The sequence below is a fragment of the Acomys minous genome, assembly GCF_964271855.1.
Source record: "Acomys minous genome assembly, chromosome: 3".
In the NCBI taxonomy this organism is placed as follows: domain Eukaryota; kingdom Metazoa; phylum Chordata; class Mammalia; order Rodentia; family Muridae; genus Acomys; species Acomys minous.
The window spans coordinates 35,576,283-35,598,361 of NC_140485.1; the positions used below are offsets into that span (position 1 = coordinate 35,576,283).

The window sequence follows — 22,079 nt, forward strand, 5'->3', positions numbered from 1 at the left end:
AAATATATATATATATATATATATATATATATATATATATATATATATATAACATGCAGCAGCTGCCATGCACATGTGTATCAAGACAGTAAAGCATGTCCTTCAAGGATACAAAATAATTCGGAAGTCACAGTAGCGATGTCATGAAGTGGATTCCAGGCTGTGTGTCTTATCATTAGGAGCATATTTGGAATCTTCTTGATTGTAAAACAAAGCAATGATGTGCACCCATATCAGAGTTTCATGATGCCTATATGGTTTATTGCGCACAACTCATGGTGCCTGTAACACACAGATCAGAAAATATTAGCATTTTCAGCATAGCTGGAGGTATGGAGGTACATGAATAGCCATCGTATATATGGCAATTCTGCTGTGGAAACTGGCAAAGAGACATTTTGTGAGCCTCAAAAAATGGAATGTTTGACCTAAACTTGGGAGTATATATATAAAATGTATATTTAGGCAACTTTAGTGTTGGAAACAGAGACAGGGAAAGGAGAAAAAGCCCATAGGGACTTCATAGAAGATGTTAGGGAACTCAGAAGTACTCAATTGCTAGTTCAAGAAGTTTATATTTGTTTTGTTGGCATTGTTGAAAAAGCCACTAAGAATTTCCAGAAGCAAAATGATAATGTCAGAAGAACAGGCACTTGGCATAGTAGCAGTATACTTATCCAGCATTCCCAAAGCCTTGGGTTTGATACCAAGAACAATAAGAATTTTTATTTTTGAAATGGCTATTGTGGTGCACAGTTATAACAATATCATCACTAACACTAAGGAGACTGAGTCAGGAGGATTAAAGGTTTGAGGCCATTATAGGCTACATATTAAGACTCAACATTTTTTAAAAAGTAATAAAACCACTGAGAACAAATAGATCAGAAAAGATGTGTTGGAATAGTCTTTTCTTAGCTGTGGACCTGCACTCCTTAGTCTTTGTTGTCCATTGCTATAGGACAGCAAAGAGGAAGACCTCTAAGATATAGGATAGTGACGTCCAGATTTAGATTCTAAGGAAGCGAGAAGTGCCATTAACACACATGGAGAACATAAGACAGGCATGGAAGCCATTTTAGAGTATTAGAACATACTGTTTTGGGGGAATTGGTAAATCCAAGGATTCATTTAGGAATTGATAGATGTTAGAAAAATTGAGGGCCATAGAGGAGAAGGTGTAAGTCACATAGCACATCCTGAGGAGTAAAACTGAAAGCTTAAGGGTGGGTGAGAATTCCAAAGGGAGAGGATAACAGGGCCCTTGTCATTAGGAGAAGCAGAAGGGAGTGGAGATGAAAATTACCTGGAGGAGAGGCAGAAGAGCTAGAATACAGGACAGCATGAGAACGGAGGGATTTGGGTAGCATTTTAGAGACCCTGGGCTTGTTTGCATGGGAGACAAGGGAGCTGGAAGGAGGGAGAAGTGAAGCTAGAACTCGAATGTAGGAGCAGTACAGGAGCGTGGCTCATTTGGACGAAGGCAGGGAACACTTTCATGGTCTCAGAGATACTGTCTCCCAGGCGCATGAGAGCCATAGCTCTCACCCTCAGGGACAGAGTGTGGGTCATAAAGATCTCGTTGTCTGACCCCATAAGCACTTGTTCCTCTGTCCTTTTTCTTTCTTGGAAATAAGTGGTGTGGTAATCTGATATTGTCTGATAACTGTTTTTGGTTCCTGCCCCTCATCTAAAGAGGAAAAAATTTATAATTTTTTTCCCAGTGAAATCAGAGTTGAAAATATGTTACTAGGAAATCCTACACATTTGTGCTGACACATAATCTGAATTATTTTCTATTTAAAAAAAAATAACTCCTGAGGCAGAGAAAATAACTGGCTACAGTACTTTCTAGAAACTGACAGTCTTAGTAAAGTTGAGCAAGACTTGAAAGGAAGAGAATAAAAATGCAAAAGGAAACAAATGAGCAAAGGGAGAGAGAAGATTGGATTCTCAGACAAAAAAAAATCTGTCTTTAAATTTTAGAAATATTCTCAATTGTGGCCAGAAAAGTCCATCATAGTGTCTCATTAAAACAGAGTAGAAATAATTAGGTCCCTGTGTCACTTCAGACTCGCTGTGCACACAAACTTTAAAGTTACTTGGGGTGACAGTTAAAGTGAAGTAGGAAAATCCCACATGCTGGCCTTTCACTTGCAATTCCATTATTACAGCATTAATGGATCTTGCCTCATAAAACTTTATATATTCAGAATAGCCTAGCAGAATGCTTTGTCATTGGAAGATAGTCAATAATGCAGGCAAATAACTTTATTGAGTTTTCTGTTTGTCATTGAAAGCCAAGTAATTGATGGGAGAAGTAACTAGGATGCTGCAACAGGTTGCCAAAGAAGGTTTAGAGGGTAGAAGTCGTGGTCCAAGTGAAAGGGATTTTGCACATGAGTAGTAAAGTAGTTGTTCAAATTTGGTATTGGGGGGTGTGTGTGTGTGAAGAATGCAAGCTTCTGGAGTAGACGCAAGATGTGGAAAAATTGTGCAAGCTCTGAATAAGGGGACTTCTTTATAAATGATAACCTTGGACAGCACCTGGCTGCGTGCTAGAGCACTGAGAGAAAGAAAGAGACAAATTAGAGAGGAGAGTGTCTACATTATAATAGGGATTAGGTGAATTAGGAAAGGCTGGCGACTGGAGAGACCTGTGGTCTGTATTATATTAGTCAAAAAAGTGACTCATAGCATTACTCTAAATGAAATTCGGTGCGAAGTTTGAGCATCAAGCACACTTAATGGTTCCAGATGTCTGTCGGTGCAAAGTCTGTAGAGAAAATAGCTGCTGCACGAAGCAAAAACAGGTGCCGTCAGCCATGCCAGCTGGTGTCTGCAGCCAGGTCAGCACTGAGCATCTGGCTCCAGACGGAATGGGAAAGAGCCTGACTGTGGCTGGGAGTCCTGTACTCATCTGCATGTCAGCCACACTGCCCACCTAGGCGTGTGCGCGGGCTGAGGGCCGTGAGATCCTGCCCACCGGGGCATCTTCTGGTGTGGGGCTGCTATTCAGAAAATAGTTACATATTTTATCAAATGGTTATTTAGGGTGGCTTTATTTAATCCACTATTTTCTTTGAGGCCCGTGTTATATGAATGTGTGAACATGTGTGCAAAGCAGCCAGAACAAGGTCAAATTACAGTGGTTTATATACGTTGGGATGGAAAGCAATGGGAAATGGGATCTTGTAAAGAGAGCCTTGGAGACCCAGATTGAAAGAGTAGACTTGTCTAGTTTCACTGGTTTATGGAAAACCTGGTCTGTAGTCACATTCCTATTTTTTTCAAGTGCCTATTTGGAGGGTTTTGTAGTAAAAAAAAAAAAAAAAGTGTATAGACAGGAGATAGTTAACTACTCTTCCAGTAGAGGCTGCAATTAGCATTTTTTATGAAAGCATTAGGCACGTGGAAGACCATCCTCCTACATTACAGTTCGTTTAACTTCCATGACCCCTGCTTCCCAATGCAAGTAACCTCTTAGTCATTTTGACAACTAAGTCCATTTCGAGGCTGCCAGTGTCCTTCAGAAGGATCACACCACTTCTGGCCCAGAGGGAAAAGCCACCTGGGGGACATTTTCATCCTCTCTAGAGATTTCGCTGAGCCCATATTTAAATGGCAGTGATATTCTAGAGTGTTTTTGTTTCCACTCAGTTAAAATGAAGACCATGAAGTCTGGCTTTACTGTGCAGTGTCCCGAATTGATGACAGACTCAATTTGATCACAGACAGGGACATTTCAGTGATGCAATATAAATGTAGCTCTTTTCTTGCCCCAAGTGTCCTCTACATGCACCTTCAGCTTGTGACTGGCTCACACTGTGGGCCCTCACTATCTCAGGTCACCATCACACTTTTCTGTGCCCCTCCCCTCTCTCAGGTCACCATCACACTTCTCTGTAGACATGTGCTACTCGTGAGCTTGTTCACGGTCCTTGGGGGAAGATTATTTTTTTTTCAATTAACTTTCATATTATGGAGACAGGGTTTAAAATGTTCATTTCTATAAAATGTGTCATTCCAACTCTCAAAGAGAAACTGAGCACCTAGGCGACGTGAGGGCAGGACCAAAAGATAAAGGGGCTAAGGGCAAGGTGGGGACGCCCTGCTCTCTGCTGCCTTCTAACCTAAGTGCACCTGGAAATCCAAAGTCAAGAAAGATGGATGAGAGAAAGACTGCCAGGTGGAAGAACAGGGGTGGAAGATAGGATGGGAACATGTTCCAACCTGAGGGAGCATTATACATGGAGTGCTCGAGTTAGTGTCAGTGGAAGTATGCCTCCATTCCAGGACCACCGGTAAAAAGAATGCCATTAATACAAGCTTTCTGCAAATCCAGGAGGGGCACTTTGGAGAATGCTACTTAGAGGGAAGTCCTCCTTGAGAATTGAGTTGGATTTCAACTCCTCTTTCCCATTTGGACCTCCAGACTTCTTTCAATCTTCTTCTCCTATGGGTGTAAAATTCACTTTCTGCAGCCTTTAGCATCTTTAATTTGCCATCTTTGACATGTGTGCTTCACTTATTCCTTCTCCACTAACCATGCTTGCTACCTCTTCCACAACCTAACATGAGCTTTCTCTTCACTCATCTTGCCCTACTCTGATTGCTTCTGTATTCTCCGTTCCCTTCAATCACATCCTACTGCGCCCTTCGTTTTTTTTTTTTTTTGAAAGCTTGCTTTGACTCATTTTTATATTCACTCACATCTTGCAGTCTTCATGTAGATTATACATGTCATAATTGAAGTATGTAGTGGAAATGTATAGAACATGTCCATTCCATGATCAGGTTAAGCATCTTTTATCCAACTAATACCAGAAGTGTGTTGGGCTTCAGTTGGATTTCTTTTCGTCATAGTATCATATCTTTGGGAATATACAAAAACTTAAACATGCACTTGACCTAGTTATACGTAAACATTGCACAGAAATAGGGCGATGTATTCTAGATGAGTCGGAGGCTGTTCCCACCCCTCACACTCGATGTCTCTTCTCCCGGCAGGAGGATGAAGTGGTTCTCCAGTGCATAGCAAACGTTCACAAGGAGCAGCGGAAGTTCTGCCTGGCAGCCGAGGGACTTGGGAATCGCCTGTGCTTCTTGGAACCCACCTCAGAAGCCAAGGTGAGATCAAGGGCGTGTCCCAAACCTTCTCTTGCTGGCTTCTCGGAGTGATCATTTAGGGCAAGCATTTCGTAGAGGTGGTGACAAGGAGAAATTTGAGACGATACACTTATTTTTCCATGATGAAGATCAGATTTAAAATATGCCTCTGTCAGCCCAGGAAGCACTGACATCAGATCCTGGAGCTGATTTTTAAAAAGCAAGAGAGCTGTGCTTTTGTCTGTCAGAATTCTCTAGTATAGCAGAGATGCCTGGAGCTGCCAGCACTGGCTGGATGGGAAGGTCTCTTGATACTCCCAGGATACTGTCTTTGACACTGTTGATTCTTAGGAATCTGGGTCCCTGTTCTGTACTCTAAGCTGTCATTTTATTGCTACAGGGACTCTTGGCTGTTTGAGCCTGTGTTTTACAGTTAGCACAGCACAGCTCTGATTGGACTGAGATTGGACTGTAACCACCTGGTATGACCCAAGGGCAGTGAGAGCCATTTGCTCTGGTCCCTTGCCTGCATGGAGACATGAAATGTCCCAGCTGTGCCTGTATGTTCAAAGTTCTTAAAGAATATTGCAGTCTTGATGAGACTGATACTTGTCAGAGTTCTCCAGAGAAATAGAACAAGAAGCTCAGTAGATGGGTGAGAGTTACAGAGATTAGCTTAAGCAAATCCTTCATAGGCCATGGAATTCTGAGGTCTAGTGAACCCGAAACCCACAGGTCCTGTATTCATCTGCAGTCTGTAGCATTAGAAGATCTTCTCTGGGAAGCCACAGGGGCAGTGAATAAGATATAGCCAAGGGATTAGAGACAATGACCTTTTCTTAGGGTCACCTGATTGCAGATGTTAATTTCAGCTATAAAATAACCACATCAGGGGAGTAGTGGTGCCTGCCACTAGGCCTGATGATCTGAGTTCAATCCCCAGGCTCTACATGAGGGAAAGGACAGAGACAATTCCTGTAATAGCATTCATGAGCCCCTTGTCTCCACATAGGGAAATAAAATTAAAACATTTTGATTAAAGGACTGTACTGTGAGCTAGCCAAATTAACCCAAGTCAGTTTTTATATCTACTATGCCCACTTTTTCTCACAGGGATATTTCTAATTAAAAAAATAAAATAGTTTGCCCGCCTCTTTCCCCATGAGAATACACAACACAGGCACACTTGAACTTTGACCAAATTCTGGAAGACCAGAAGTGTGGGATTAATAGGTACATCTCTCAAAGCTATCTCCTTCACATCAGGGCATTGCCACCTCTACGTGTAAGTTGCTTATTTTTGAGGACAGACATTGGGCAGCACCTACAGGACAGAGTCCAATTGAGAATAATGACAAAGAAAAGAGGTAAGAAAGATTTTTGTCTTTTCAAAGTTCTTAAATTCAATTTCCCTGAGGCTTCTTCACATTTGCTTTCATTCTTTGTAAGAGATTGCTTTTTTATTCCCACCAGTTGTAAGTAATAGGAAGATCATCAGAATAGAAGTCGGGATGCTAATTATCAATAATTAGCTTGCATGTGATCACAGTCAAGTCATTCACCTACGATTTCAGGGTTTTTGTTTGTTTGTTTTTCAAGACAGGGTTTCTCTGTGTAGCCTTGGCTGTCCTGGACTTGATTTGTAGACCAGGTTGGCCTCAAACTCATAGCAATCCACCGGCCTCTGTCTCCCAGAGTGCTGGAATTACAGGTGTGTCCCACCATACCTGGCTTGTTTTCAGTTTTTTTTCTTCTGCCAAATCAGATGTAATATGGTATGGCACCAAGAGTGTTTATGAGTGAGGGAGCAGTGAGATGGTACCAAGCCCACTCACTCTTTCCTCAGTGGGCATGTGACAGTGATTGTGTGAACAAGATATAATTGGGATATAGAGTTTGAACCCTGTCTCTGTCACTTACTATCCAGTCTAAGACCTTGGCCACATTATCTGGTTGCAGTTTAGTTTTCTCATTAGCTTAGTGGGCATTTCATTGTTATTTATCTTAGAAGCTGGTCTCAGGATGAAATAGTTCAGTGCTTGTGTTACATTGTCTAATGTACACAAATGTTACATTGTCTAGTATAATAACACAATTATTGTTATTGTGAGTTAATATTCAGTAAGATACTTAACTTGGAGTCAGTGTATTAATCCCTGATGTAAGAATAACTACAATTCAGAGGTATCATAGAAATTAAAGGGCAATAATATATACAAAGCACACAGTACTTAAGTCATTGAACAGTAGCTGGAATTGAAAATAATGCTGTGAATGGCATTCATATTAGTTTTGCTTCTGTTGCTGTACCAAAATAACACGACAGAAAGCACCTTATAGAAGAAAGGATTTATTCTGGCATATGGCTCCAAAGAGACAAGAGTCAGTCAAACTTCCTCATTTCTGCCACAGACAGAATTCTGCCTAAAAGTGGCGAGCTTGGATGCAGGCAGGGTTGAGGGCCAAACTCTGCCAAGACAGGGTAAGCAAGTCCTCAATAGTTCCTGCCTCATAAATATGTAACACTTATATAATTCCTAATTGTTTCATGATCCTTCCTTCTGTATGTAGTTTATTATATATATGTGTAATAATATAAATGTATAGGTAAAAAAACTTTTTAAAGAATCATGGTGGAAATACATGGCAGCAAAGGGAGAGCAGGGCAACAGTTGCAAGAAGCTGAAACATCACATCTTCACCCTTAAGCACAAAATAGGAAGTGAACTAGAGCACAGACCAAGCTAGAGACTCTCAGACGCTGACCCCAGCATGCAGTTCCTCTAGCAAGGCTCTGCCTCCAAGGGTTCCTTCATGTCTCTACGCAGTCAGCTCTGGGCCCAAATGTTCAAACACAAGCCTGTGGGGTACATTTGGCCTCAGTTTGTGGGGTAAATTTTCATCTATTTAGAAGTCCAAAGCCTGGTTTTGTGTGACAGGAAGAAAGACTGTGGACCAGCTCCTGAACTTACAAGATCAAGAACTTTAAGATTTCAGCCTTAAATTAAAAATGCATTTAATTATAAAAGCTCATAATTTTTGGTTCAGTAAATTTGATGATACTTATAATAGTCAAAGCCCAAGTCAGATATGAGGGGGAAACTACTCCATACATAAAACTAAACCACATCACTCATAAGTGCATTTGGAGATAAGAAATACCCTCCCTAACTCCCACGTAGCTAAGTTATTCTTTTTATCTTGATTTCATTCTATATTTGAGATAAAGACTGAGGAATCATTGAGACACAGCATATTGTGCGCATCTCTCTTGTCACAGTTCCACTCAACCTAGTCCCTGTCTATGTGTTCTTGTTTTCAAAGCTGTATTTAGAGGACACACTCAGACTTTAGGCACTTGTCTTTAATAGTTCAACTACTTAACAAATGCCAAATAATCTTCAAAGGTATTTTTTAAATACATGTGGTTTTGTTGGTTTAGCTTCCTAGAATAAATATCCAGCATCAGGATTCATACTATGTGGGGCACCAGCAACGAATGGGAATTGGTTTCCTCTGAGGATACCTCACTTGTTGCAGTGACATTTCCTCTATAATTGTGCATCTTGTGTATGTAGTATGAGGGAAATGCTCAGTGAGTTTTGTTCCAGATGAACAGGGTCGAGGTCATGGAAAAAAAATAGAACGGGTATTCGGAATTTCCTTGTCTTCATTGAGAGCAGCCTGATAGATGAGCCTTCTTTCTGGGAGCTTTATTCTGTCTTGAAATCAAATATGATTATGTGTATTATATATGACACCTCTCTGTCCGCCTGCCCCATTCTTTTCACTCAGTAGGCCCTCTCGTTCCCTGCCACCATGGGACCCAAGCACGTGACCCAAGGTACGCTGTTCTAACGTTCTTGGACGATAGTGTAGGTCATGCAGAGAGGTGCTCCTTAGCTCCTCAATCCACAGCTCCTCAGGCTGTTTTCCCTAGCCTGGCACTGAGCATGAAGCACAGACATCAAACACAATATTATCCGCCACCTACAAGTCAGTAAGTGCCCTTGAGCATTGCTAGCTCAGAGTATTTTGAGCTAGTTGACAGAGGGATAAAGCTGAGATGAACTCTGAGGAAAAGAAAGAGTTCAGAGAAAGAAAAACTGAGATGGGCTACACAGAAGATAGTCTTGGTGTCTGAGTTCTGAAAAGTGAGAGACCTTACGAAAGCAAAGAGTGAGAGGGAAGAAAAAATAAGAAACGAAAGGGTGAGAATAGCAACACATGTTGTAGATATGAGACTCATCCAACATTCAGGAAAGCTTCGGTGGTTGATCCCGCATGCTGTGGCCATGGCAGTCTTGAATTCTGCTGGCACTGCCCATTAGAAGCACTGCTGCTTAGCTGTGCTTTCAAATAAGCACAGACCAGGAATTACAGTGACTCAGAACTATAGCTAGAAACCAGGAAACAAAAGAAGAAAAGGTTCCTTCTCTATTTTCTTAATAATAGAAAATGTTTTGTTTATTGTCATTTTAAAGTAAAATATGTATTCTCTGGCATTAGGAGTTTAATACTTTTTCTTCTAGTCTTTCATATCATATTTTATCTGTTTGGTCCCATAGAACCTCTTGAAGAATAATCTTTGCTTCTACTTAAATTCAATCTCATGAGATTCTTTGGCTATCTCTTCTCAGAAGGACATAGGAAGAGAATCATGCCTTGCCATCTAGAAAGTGCCAGTCACAACTTTTCTGTAGATACCCTTGCAGTGAACGGTGCAGCACACAGTGTAGCTCAAGGGAAATCCCACCCCAGATGACTGTTCAGGATGCAAGAGAGGAGCTCCAAAGCAGATCTATATGAGAGCTACAGTGCTTTAACAGCTCATGCATCACAGGAGCCAATGTGTCTTGTAACATCTCCACACAGCCCTAGCTAGACAGTACCTACACTTGAACAGTTACCAAGATAGGGCCTCCCATAAGATCTTGATCATCTTCCGATGCCTGATGCAGCTTGTCAATTAAGAATCACTTACATCAAAGCATCTTCCCTGGGAACATAGTCAGCACCAGTTTTATCAGATGACCACAGAAACATAACTGGAGAGTTACCTGAGGGCAGACAATGGCTTACGAATGAGAAGAGATTTCATAGCTTCCCACAGTGATTTATTGATGACAATTAAACAAATACTATTCACTTTTCATATTTGTCTAGAATCTTAATTCTTTTACGGTAATACCTTTCCAGATTCTCAGATCCCACATGACTTAATAAAATATCATCAAAGAGGGAAAGAAATGTGGGAGCTTCTTGTTTTACTGAGTTTACTGATTAGAAAACTGAAATAAATGACACTGAAGCAATTTAACTTAGATTTCTCAAAATTCAACAGCATGTCTCTTGATAGCTTTAGCTTTCAATACATAAAAAAAGTAAGTTTCACTCATTTGGGGGATGGGTGCTCATTTTATTGACTACAACTAATATAAATGAAAACTTATAGTTAAAATATAATTTTAAAATGGAACATTTTTATAAATTTTATTGGTATTGTTTTTACTTCTTGTTAAGGAAGATTACAGTACAATATATTAGAATGGAATGGAACAAAAGAGAATGCAGTCATTTCTGAAAGTTGTGTAGGCATTCAAGACCCAGAGTCAGAAGACAATCTGCTAAACAAAGATCTTTATGTAGATTATGCAAACTAAGATACAATTCTCAACCAACGATAACATTGTTTTCGATCATTTTCATAGCTATTAGTTTTGAAAGAGAATTTCTATTTACTCCTAAGAAATAAAATATGAAAGTCTGCAGATACAGAGGCACAGCCTAAAGCTGTATATTATCTCTGAGTTACTTAATGTTTTTTGCTATATTCTCAGTGGCCCTCAGTGCTTATGAAATGCTAGATAAGTATAATTTTTTTCATAAAACTCCCTTGTCATGTAATCTTAAGAGCCTCATAAATTGAGTTTTTTCCCTAATATTAATCAGACATTCTATGCTATATCCAACTTATTGAAATGTCAACTTCTAAATCTTTACAACTCTAAAAAGCAAACATTGTCTCAACAAGAAAGTATGTGAATTTATCTGGAGTTGAGTTGCTTCCTAAAAATTATTCATCCTAAGTTTAAATCAAAGTCTAATTTCTATAGTATTAAAAAATAAAGCATATCAGGGTCTAAGCTACCTAAGGATAAAGAAGAACTTGTGTTATTACTCTTTGTAGATAGAGGCCAAGATGACCTGCACATACTTCTTTTTAAAAATTTTATTAATTAAAAAATTTTCATCTTTACATATACATTTATATTATTACACATATATACAATAGACTACCTATAGCAAGAAGAAACATGACACAATCAAGAATTATATAAATGTTACATTCTTAGCATTTTGGCTATTTATATTTGACAGCCTTGAAGAAGGCATCTTTCCTATCTTGGTGTGTCTAAATTTCTGAATGTAAATCAATCTCCATCACATATTGTCATTATCAACTTAGAACACCTATCTAGACCTAAAAACATCTTAACCCCTAAACAGCTAAGCTTCATTGTAGAACTAAGCTACCTGATCTTCAACTCCATCAGAGGACTTGAGAAGGAATAAGCTTGATTACCTGAGTATGCAGGAATGCAGGTTAATAGCTTTCCAAATGAGAAGGTGACAGAGACAGTTTGCTACATTCTATAATGTTGGAGCATCTTTTTCAGCCTTCTGGCCCAGTATATCTGACAGGCATATTTGTGAGGCAGGAACTATTAAGAACTTGCTTACCCTGTCTAGGCAGAGTTTGGGCATCGACTCTGCCTGCAGCCAAACTTGCCCTTTTTTAGTAAAAATTCTGTCTGTAGTAGAAATGAGGACCTTTTCCCCAGTGGCTTGTTTGCCACATTTGAAGTCATATCAATAACCTGCACATACTTTTATAAAACCTTTCTACATCTGCCCTATTTCTGTCATTCCAAGATTAGAAGCATGTATGTTTCCTCACAAAAGGACCTGTTAAAATACAAAGGCTTTGAGCAAGAACGTGAAACAATGCTAAAATGTTTATAGCTAACACTTTTCGATATGAATGAAGTGATGGTTTATTTTTTCGAAAGTAAGATGATAAAGGGGAATGAGGATTGTTAGGTGTCTTGGATACTATGATATGCGTGGTGATATGCATAAGTATATATAGGTGAGGGGAGCTCCAAATATCTGCCATATTGAGGTACCTGGTCTTCCTGCTCTATCTTGTACTTTCCATCAGTATTTAGCACAGAAATAAAGGGTTTTACAAAGCACCATGGCAAATGAACATAATAATAGAGCCAAACAGTTTATGCTGGACATTCTTGTTCATTTCTTAATAACTATTTGGCTGGGGACAAATGACTACTTTCTTTCTGTGTCTCATAGGAAAAAGAAGAATCTTTATATACTGCTGGTACAAAAGTAAACCACTATTGAAATCAGTATGGAGGTTCCTAAACTGACTGAGAATAGAGCTTTCATATGACTCAGTTATACCATCCTGGATATGCATATGTATATATCCATATATATATTTCTATATGTATTCTCTCTTAAGTCTCATCATAGAGATACTTGGACTCTCATATTTATTGCTATACTCTTTGTGATCACAAAGAAATGGAACTAGTTCAGATGCCTATAAGCAGATGGGTGGATAAAAATGAACAAAAGAGAACATGCATATTCACAGTGGAGTTTTATTCCCCCATGAGGGAAGTAGAAATTGTGACATTTATAGGAAAATAGATTATATTAATTGTCTTAGAAAGACAAATATCATGGTACTGGTCTAACTGTATGTCTACGTGTAAAAAATGCAATTGGACCCCTATTTCTCACCATGTACAAAACTCAAGTCCAAGTGGATCAAAGACCTCAGCATAAAACCAGAGACACTAAATCAGTTAGAAGGAAAAGTGGGGAATATCCTGGAACACATTGAAACAGAAGACAACTTCCTGAACAGAACATCAACAGCCCAGGCCTTAAGGTCAACAATTAATAAATGGGTATATTCCAAGGAGTGGAATAGCTGGGTCTTGAGGAAGCCCTATTCCCAGTTTTCTGAGATAGCACCAGATAGATTTCCAAAGTGGTTGTACTAGTTTGCATTCCCACCAGCAATGAAGGAGTGTTCCTCTCTCCCCACATCCTCGCCAGCATGTGGTGTCGCTTGAATTTTTGATCTTAGCCATCCTGATGGGTGTAAGATGGAATCTCAGCATTGTTTTGATTTGCATTTCCCTGATGATTAAGGAGGTTGAGCATTTCTTTAAGTGTTTCTCAGCCATTTGATATTCCTCTGTTGAGAATTCTCTTTTTAGTTCCATGCCCCATTTCTCAATTGGATTATTTGGTTTGGTGGTATTTAATTTCTTGAGTTCTTTATATATTTTGGATATTAGACCTTTGTCAGATGTAGGGTTGGTGAAGATCTTTTCCCAGTCTGTAGACTGTCGCTTTGTTCTCTTTACAGTGTCACCTGCCTTACAGAAGCTTCTCAGCCTCATGAGGTCCCATTTATTAATTGGTTTTTTTTTTTTTTTGGTTTCTTTTTTTTTTCCTCCTTTATTAATTTATTCTTGTTACATCTCAATGGTTATCCCATCCCTTGTATCCTCCCATTCTTCCCTCCCTCCCAATTTCCCCTTATTCCCCTCCCCTATGACTGTTCCTGAGGGGGATTACCTCCCACTCTATATGATCATAGGGTATCAAGTCTCTTCTTGGTAACCTGCTGTCCTTCCTCTGAGTGCCACCAGGTCTCCCCGTCCAGGGGACATGGTCAAAGGTGAGGCACCAGAGTATGTGAGAAAGTAGTATCCCACTCTCCACCCTACTGTGGAGAGTGTTCTGTCCATTGGCTAGATCTGAGTAGGGGCTTAAGGTTTACCGCCTGTATTGTCCTTGGCTGGTGCCTTAGTTTGAGCGGGACCCCTGTGCCCAAATCTGCCTATCATAATGTTTTACTTGTAGGCTTCTAGGACCCTCTGGATCCTTCTACTTTGCCATTCTTCCATGATTCTCTCATCTAGAGTCCCACTAGAATGTCCTCCCCTCTGTCTCAGTTTCCTGGTAAGTGAAGTCTTTCATGGGACCTGCCCCTTGGGCTAATATGCAGATATAAGTGAGTATATATCATTTGAGTCTTTCTGCTTCTGGGTTAACTCACTCATTATGATCATTTCTAGCTCAATCCATTTATCCACAAATTTCGGGAATTCCTTGTTTTTAATAGCTGAATAGTACTCCATAGTGTATATGTACCACAGTTTCTTTATCCATTCTTCTATTGAGGGACACTTAGGCTGTTTCCATGTTCTGGCTATTATGAATAAGGCTGCTATGAACATGGTTGAGCAAATTTTCTTGCTGTGTGCTGGAGCATCTTCTGGGTATATTCCATACCTGATCTCAAACTGTACTATAAAGCAATAGTAATTAAAACAGCATGGTACTGGCACAGCAACAGGCTGGTTGATCAGTGGGCTGGCACAGCTCCACCACACAACAAGAAAAATTGCTCAGCCATGTTCATAGCAGCCTTATTCATAATAGCCAGAACATGGAAATTGACTCTGTTTCCTAACCCCAATATAGTCAGAAGGCATATTCTATAGACTTCACTCTGCATTTTATTGGGGATCATTTTGTAGCCTAGTGTATGGTCTGTTTTGGTGAATGCCTCATGTATACTCGCAAAACTATATTCTGAGGCTGTTGGACAGAGTGTTCTATGAATGTCAAGGTGGTTCACCCTGGCATATCAGTTCTCGAATTTGATCTTCTGGTTCTGCAAATTACTGCAAGGTACTGTAAAAACCTTGACTAGTGATCTGTTTCCCTTCAATTCTGTTTTTTCACAGCCTTTAAAGTTCCACGGTTAGGTACACGTACACTTGGGAATTCTATTGTTTGTTGATGAATTAATCATTTTCTTACCAGATAATTCTATCTATCCTTGATCTTGTAGTACTTTGATTGATATCAATGTGGTTAAAATCATTTTTACTTAGCATTGTTCATTTTCCACTATTTTGTTGCCAGCATGTTTCTGTCTTTATGTGATTGTATTTAAAATGTATCTTCATAAACATCATATAGTCCTGTTATCCATTTTTAAATCTCTATTGTTTCATAGAATTTTGAGTCCATTTACATTTAATGTAATAAGTAGTGCTCCAGTTCTTCCTGTATCCGAGTGTTATAATTACAGGTGTATGATACCGTGCTAGCTCTACCTCATTGTGTATAAGATTGGCTAGTTTCTTTAAGAACAAGGATATAAATAGTCACAGTCTCTCCTTTACCAATACTGAACCATCTTAAAATGTCCTTTGTGCAGTTTTGCTAATTATGTTATTTCCACACATTGTAAGATGTCATACCCCACATTCTTTTTATAGTCAGTTGTCTTTTAAAGAAAGAATAAAAGGAGAAAAGAGTCTTTCTATTAGCATAATGACATTTTCAGTGCTTTTCATATTTTTTCTAGGTCCAGATTTCTATTTGGCAACATTTTCCTTCAGCTTGAAGGAAACCTTCCGTATTTCTTGTGCTGCAGCTGTGCTGAAAACAAAGCCTCCCACATTGTGTTGCCCCTGAAAAGCTCTTCATTTTGTCCTTACTTTAAGGGCTGTTTTCTTAGGCTATAAAGCCCTGGATCCACTTTATTTTCTTTCAAACACTTTAAAGATGATTGGTCATGGCCATCCATCCTCTGCTGTTTCTGATGAGAAGTTGGCTATCGTTTTTTAATACCATCCTTCTATGGCTAATAAGTCTTGTGTCCTATAGCAGGTTTCACTTTCTTTACCTTTGATTTTTAGTAATTTGAAAGCTGTGCTTGAGGATGGTTCTCATTGGATTTCTCCTGCTTGAGTTTTTCTGAGTTTCATGGCTCTCTCAGTTATTTTATTTCATCAACTTTGGAAACTGGGGGTGGGGACCATTATGACTTTGAACATTCCATCTTACATACTTACTTTCTGAAATAAATGATATACAAGTTAGGCTGTTTTATATTGCTCCACAAATCATTGTCCATCTGCTAATTCTTTACTTATTTCAACTTATCTTTTAGTTTTATTTCCTATTTATTTAACTCAGTTTATTTCCTCTTGACTTGTTTTGATTGTTTTCTAATTGTGAATGTTAAACCCCAAAACAAACAACAACAACAACAAAAAACCAATTTTACTTTAGGTAATTTTATTTTTAATTAAAGTTTTTGAGATTTCCTTTTATTTTATATGTGTGGGTGCTTTTTCTGATGTGTATTGCTTCATCAAGTGTGTGCAGCACTAGTGGAGGACAGAAAAATGCACCATATACCTTGCAACTGAGGTTGGAAATTGTTGTGAGTCACTATATGGGTGCTGGGAATCAAACCCAGGTCCTCCAGAAGAGTGGTCACTGCTCTGAACCACCGAGCCATCACCAGATCTCTTATTTTCAAATGTTATTTTAAAGGTCTGCACATTCTCCTGTGGTTCGCTGTTCATTTACCATTCCAGTTTTTTCCTAGAAATTTACTTTTATAATTATTTAAAGCCCTTGAATATTGGTTTTTAATAACTGCTTCTGGTGGTTGCCTGATCTTTTGCATCTCTCATTATGTTTCTTTTTATCCCCCAAAATAGAGTGTTTTACTGTGTAGTACAGGCTGACCTGACACTTCACTACTCTCGCCTCAGGTTTCCCAGTACTTTCTAATTTCTTTTTAGTATATTTTTAAAAATTATTATATTCAAAGCATTGTAGTTTTATAATTATTCTGCTTTTTGTCTTCCCTTGATAATTGTATCTTGTTTGAGAAGACAGTTATTATTGATGGAACTGATGCTTAATATTGTACTTCCCTGGTGTAGTTTAGTTTTTCTTTTGGCTTCAGAGCATATTCCTTTGACTGAGAATATAATTTTTCTGGGCTTTAATGAAAAATCTGTTTTCTAAGCCCCTCTAAAGAGCAAAATTTGAACACCTAAATGTTGACACGCTGGAGGTGGAGAGCTGTTTGAGCCTCTACTCATACTTGGTACTCATTTGCATACCTTATGATCCTGTGCCAATGGCCTAAGCCTTGAGGGTAGTTTGTAATGGTTCTGGATTTTCTGGAATTCCCCTCTTCACTTCCCAGACCTTCTGACAACACCATACTTATGCCTTTGACACATAGCACCTCTTAGACATGGAGCTTGTGAACATATCTGTACCTTCATGAGTTGCTCCCACAACCTTTGAGGAGCTTATTTTGAATATTCATCTAGAGCATATTACTATGATTGGCATTATATTAATATTCCTACACTATTAGCTGATACCCAGAAGTCCACCAGTGTCCCCAGCTCTTTGAATATGAAAATCTCATTGTAAAGAAGGAATTTCCACAAGTGTGCTTGTAGGCATCGAGGTAAGAGACTCTAAGGAGAGGACTAAGGTGTCGAGGGAAAGAGCGAGAGCTAGGAAATGGCACTTAGTGGTGGGATTAAATTGAGTGTAGCCTCAACACATACAAGAGAAAAGAGAGGAGGTGGAGGGCACAGGCAAAGAAAGAACAAGAATGGAAGGCGAATGTGAATTAGATTTGTTGTGGAAGAAGACAACCCTGTGGATAATGATATGAACAGAAGGACATTATGCAGGATTCAGGTCTCTTTACAGAATGCTTAATGATTGTGAAGGAATCAAGGTGATAAAAAGTCTAGTATGAATCTAAACCAATAGACTCTGGCTTCTTATAGCTGTCATGTCATGTAGTGAGATATGAAATATTAAAAAGAAATAATCCAAGGCAAAGGATGTGATGAGAGTGCCCACAGGGTCTGTAGGGTACCAAGAGAAAGTTTTGACAGGTGTGGGTGGCTGGAGTGAGAAAGCTCCCCATAGGCTGGTGTGTTTGACGCCTGATTCCCAGTTGATGGTGGTGCTTAGGGCAGTTACAGAATCTTTAGAGGATGAAAACTCCCTGGACTAAGTAAGTCACTGGAGGCAGGCTTTCGTGGTTTATATCCTCCTTCTCTCCTCCTTTCCCCTCCTCTCTCTTCCTCTTCTCCCTCTCTCCTGCTTCTTGTATGTGAATGAGATGTGACCAGCCAGCTTCTTGCCAAATGGAGTGATGAGGAAGCATGCTGACCTGTGGTGGATTAGGGGGAACAGGGGTGTGGGAATGAGACTGGAGCATGAGAAAACTCACCAAAGGAGAATATAGAAGGGGAAAAGTGTCACAGCAAAGGATATTAGTGGTGGCGATTGTCTGGAGACTAACAGTACAATCGCCGTGGCTTCATGGTGCCAGATTGGGGGATAATGGACACAGTGCTGGCACACAGGAGAAGGAAGCTTGGCCATCACTCTGTTAGACACAGCCGCCAAAATGCCTGTTGCAAGCCTCACTGTCCAAGACAGGGATGAACAGGACGGCTGAGCATGTGTATTAGCACATGTCAGGGGCCTGGTTCCATGGTGGGATGCTGGGACAGCACAGTACATCTCTGCGCTGGCCAGAACTGTATGTTGGATTATTGTTCAAATTAGCCTGGAGACTATTGCTGTTACTTTGTAAACAAGACAAAGAGCATGTCCATCTGTTCCCTGTGGACTCATCACCTCAATGCCTGGGATGGGATCCCGATTGCTCAGATGGGAGGCACAGGTCCACATTCCAGGTCTTTACACTGAGCACCTGCACCGCTTTCTTCAGTTAGCTTTTCTGAGTCTTTCGCATTCACAATCAGTCTTCTGATCTGCTATTTTTAACAGGTAGGAAACAGGAGAGAGAAACAGATGTCAGATGTAGCAGCATGGATGTCGATGCAATGCATGTTGAGTGTGTTAACGCACTTGTTATTTGCTGGATCCATGGTTGAAGAAGAAAAGAGAAAAGTGTGCCCTTTTAACTCTGAGATCTCGTCTCTTCTCTCTTGTCCTCCTCCCTGCCTGAGTTATTAATGCTGTCATGATAACTTACCTGCTCGAGGCAATGTCAGCCCCTTTATATTTAAAAGTAATCTGTCCCTTAGTGAAGGAAATCTCCACAAATAATTTATTCGGTGTGTAAAGTAGCACCAAGGTTCTGCTCTTCATTCGTCATCTGCTTGTTCCCAACAGGCAAAAGGCCCCAGGTGAATTATGGGTAGGAATTATTCACACCCAGGCACCTTTGCACTCAGTGCATAGCTCTTTAGACCTAATCATTGCTATTTTTGTCTCGATTAGTGGTGTTATTTTCTTTCTCCACCAACTCGTGAACTTACTAATTAGTTCACAAAGATGTACCTCTTTTCTGCAATTAGAAAAAAAAGTCATCTTTCAAGTTGCTTCTTTTACACAGAGAAACGAGGTGTTGCATTTGTTATAGAGCTTTAAAAAATCAAAGCCTTGTTCCATCTAAAGCTGAAGATAAAACTGATATCATGTTTGTAACCATTTGAAGCTAAGCGCTGACTCATAAATTTACAAACGACACTCTATTTGCAGAGAAAACTAGATATTGATTCAAAAAACAAACCTGACTTTACTCTCTCCAACTTGTAAAATAGTATGCACAGTAATCTCCCTGGCCTGAGCTCCCATCGGTCCCAGTAAGGATTGTTTCAGGAAGGAAACAGTTAAAGCATTCTCAGTGGTGAGACTTCTGGATGCTTAGGTTGCCAATCTTATTTCTTCCTTACATGATGTGCGTGTTTACTCGCTAAGGTTCCATTCTTAAATACTGGCCCAAACAAACTATATGAATGAAGACTTTTTTTCAAATATTTTCAGATATCTTTCTGGAATTTCAAAATTAGGTTAATTTAAATATCTGGGGAAATCGAGTCTTTTTTTTTTTCATTTGAGTTGTATCAGGGGATGACCACAGAGAGTTCCTAGCTTGGACATCCCAGAATTTGCTGCTGTCTTCACATCACCTTTCTCCTGCTTCACATAAACTCCACTAAGTGTTGTCCAAAGTCTTTAGAGCATGAGACAATTGATACAGAGAGCTATTGCATGCAGCTCTGAAACAGCTAAAGCATGGTTAGCATTATTAAGGAACCCTTGACCCAATGATCCATTTCTTTTTTTTTAATTAACCATGTATGCTTATTTTATAAGACTGCAGAGTGTAAAGCTTCATCCAGAAAACAATAGAATAAGATTCAGTAATAACAGTGAGCAGAAAATATTTCAACAGAAAGATGATCTTGCCTGCTTGGTAAAACATTTTTTTAAAAAAATCTAATTAATGATTTGCAGCTAATAATCTTTTAGGTAACATAATTTGATCATCTGTTTGTCCCTCTTGAACATGAAGTTCCAGCAATGATCCATTTCTTAAAAGAGCACATTCATCAGGACTTTTGCCTTGGGCTCTACTTTGAATCTTGGTCTCTACTTTGGCACTTGACTATATTTATCCTAAGACATTTCTCTTTACAATAGGATGAGATTCCATCTCTTTGGAGGTGGATCAGATCTACTTCTGCCTAGGTACAGTGGGTGGAATGCGTAATCGCTGCCCCACCTTTTCAATCCCCATAGCATCACCTTTTTTACTTGAAATTTGAGTTATTGCCCTAATAATCCATGACATCCATGTTAAAAATACTTTCATCTCTTTTATTTAAAGGTGAAGACAGTATTACCCTTCCAAAAACCTTGGTTAATTAACAACTAGAGTTCCTTCTCTTCCTTTCTTCCTTTCTTCCTTCCTTCCTTCTTTCTTTCCTTCCTTTGGAGTTCATGAGAAATGTTCACTACCTTCTCTGGCTACCTTTCAAACAGAAAGATGAATACTGACCCTTTGCTCACTACAGTCTCCTAGGTAGGTGTCAAGTACACCTTGTCCCAGAGCTACTCAGGCAGTGAAGCGCTTACTGTAAAAACATGAGGACCTGAGTTCACATCACAAGAACCCGCATGACACAGATACGTGTGGTTGTGCACCTTTAATCCCAGCGCTGGGGCGATGGAGACAGAAGGGTTCAGAGAGCTTGCTGGCCAGCCAGCCTACTGGAATCAGTGAGCTCTAGGTTCATTGACAGCTATCTTTAAAAATAAGGTAAAGAAGTGTTAAGACACAGAAACACTGATTTACAGTCTCTATATACATACTCACATGCACATGTACACACACACACACACACACACACACACACACACACACACACACATGCACATATATACACACAAACACATGAGCACGTACATTCACAACTACAACAAATGAAAAAAAATTGAAAAGGACACCTTGAAAAAAAAAAAAAGAAAAGGACGCCTTGCATTTAAAGATGCTGAGCTAGGGCAGAAAAGTGGATCTGGAACAAAACTCAGTCAGAAACTCAAACTCGGGTCAGAATATGTAGCTCCATCTCAGCCCCATGCTTGGGACAGGAAATCTGATTTTATTAATTACATAGTGTGTAAGTGGTCCTCAGAATATATTCTGAGAAATTGTGGCAAGGCTAAATTTTTAGTCACTGGCTTTCAGGTACCTGTGCCTGATTGGTCTACCACTATCAATGACAAAGAAGCAAGCTAGCTTAATCAAGCTGATGTAGTTAAAAATGAAGCAAACCACTGACCTGGACTCACTAGCCACACTTTCAGGCCTATAGCCTGCCATGGAAGGAAATAGTACCAAACAAATTTGTTTATTTTCCAAAATGTACAAGTCTAATGGGAAACTAGATATGCCTTTCATCTTCCATCTTGTTCACTGAAAATAATACAGACAGTCCCACTGAGAACAACTCACTAATTTGAAGCATTTATCTTCATAAGATCTGACAGACTGTCCTTAGGTCATCATGAGCAAGGACTTTCCTTTTTGAGATGTGGAGCAGTCCCTTCTTACCATTGATGTGTGTTCTCTCTGCTGCAGTTGCAAACTTAACCATTTCCTGTTGGGTACCTTGTTATCCAAGAAGAAAAAGAAAGGTTCTGACCAGTTGTATGGCAACCTTTCTCTACCTTCGCTGTTGATAGGAACCATTGAG

General features: G+C 39.5%; 1 protein-coding gene across 1 annotated transcript in view; it reads left to right on the top strand.

The window, feature by feature from the left end:
• Positions 1 to 22,079, top strand: part of RYR3 (ryanodine receptor 3) — a 529,413-nt gene that overhangs the window by 152,209 nt on the left and 355,125 nt on the right. Inside the window, exon 2 of the mRNA XM_084776329.1 lies at positions 5,011 to 5,130. Within this exon, the coding sequence (XP_084632455.1) occupies positions 5,011 to 5,130 (120 nt within the window). The remainder of the gene's footprint in view (positions 1 to 5,010; positions 5,131 to 22,079) is intronic.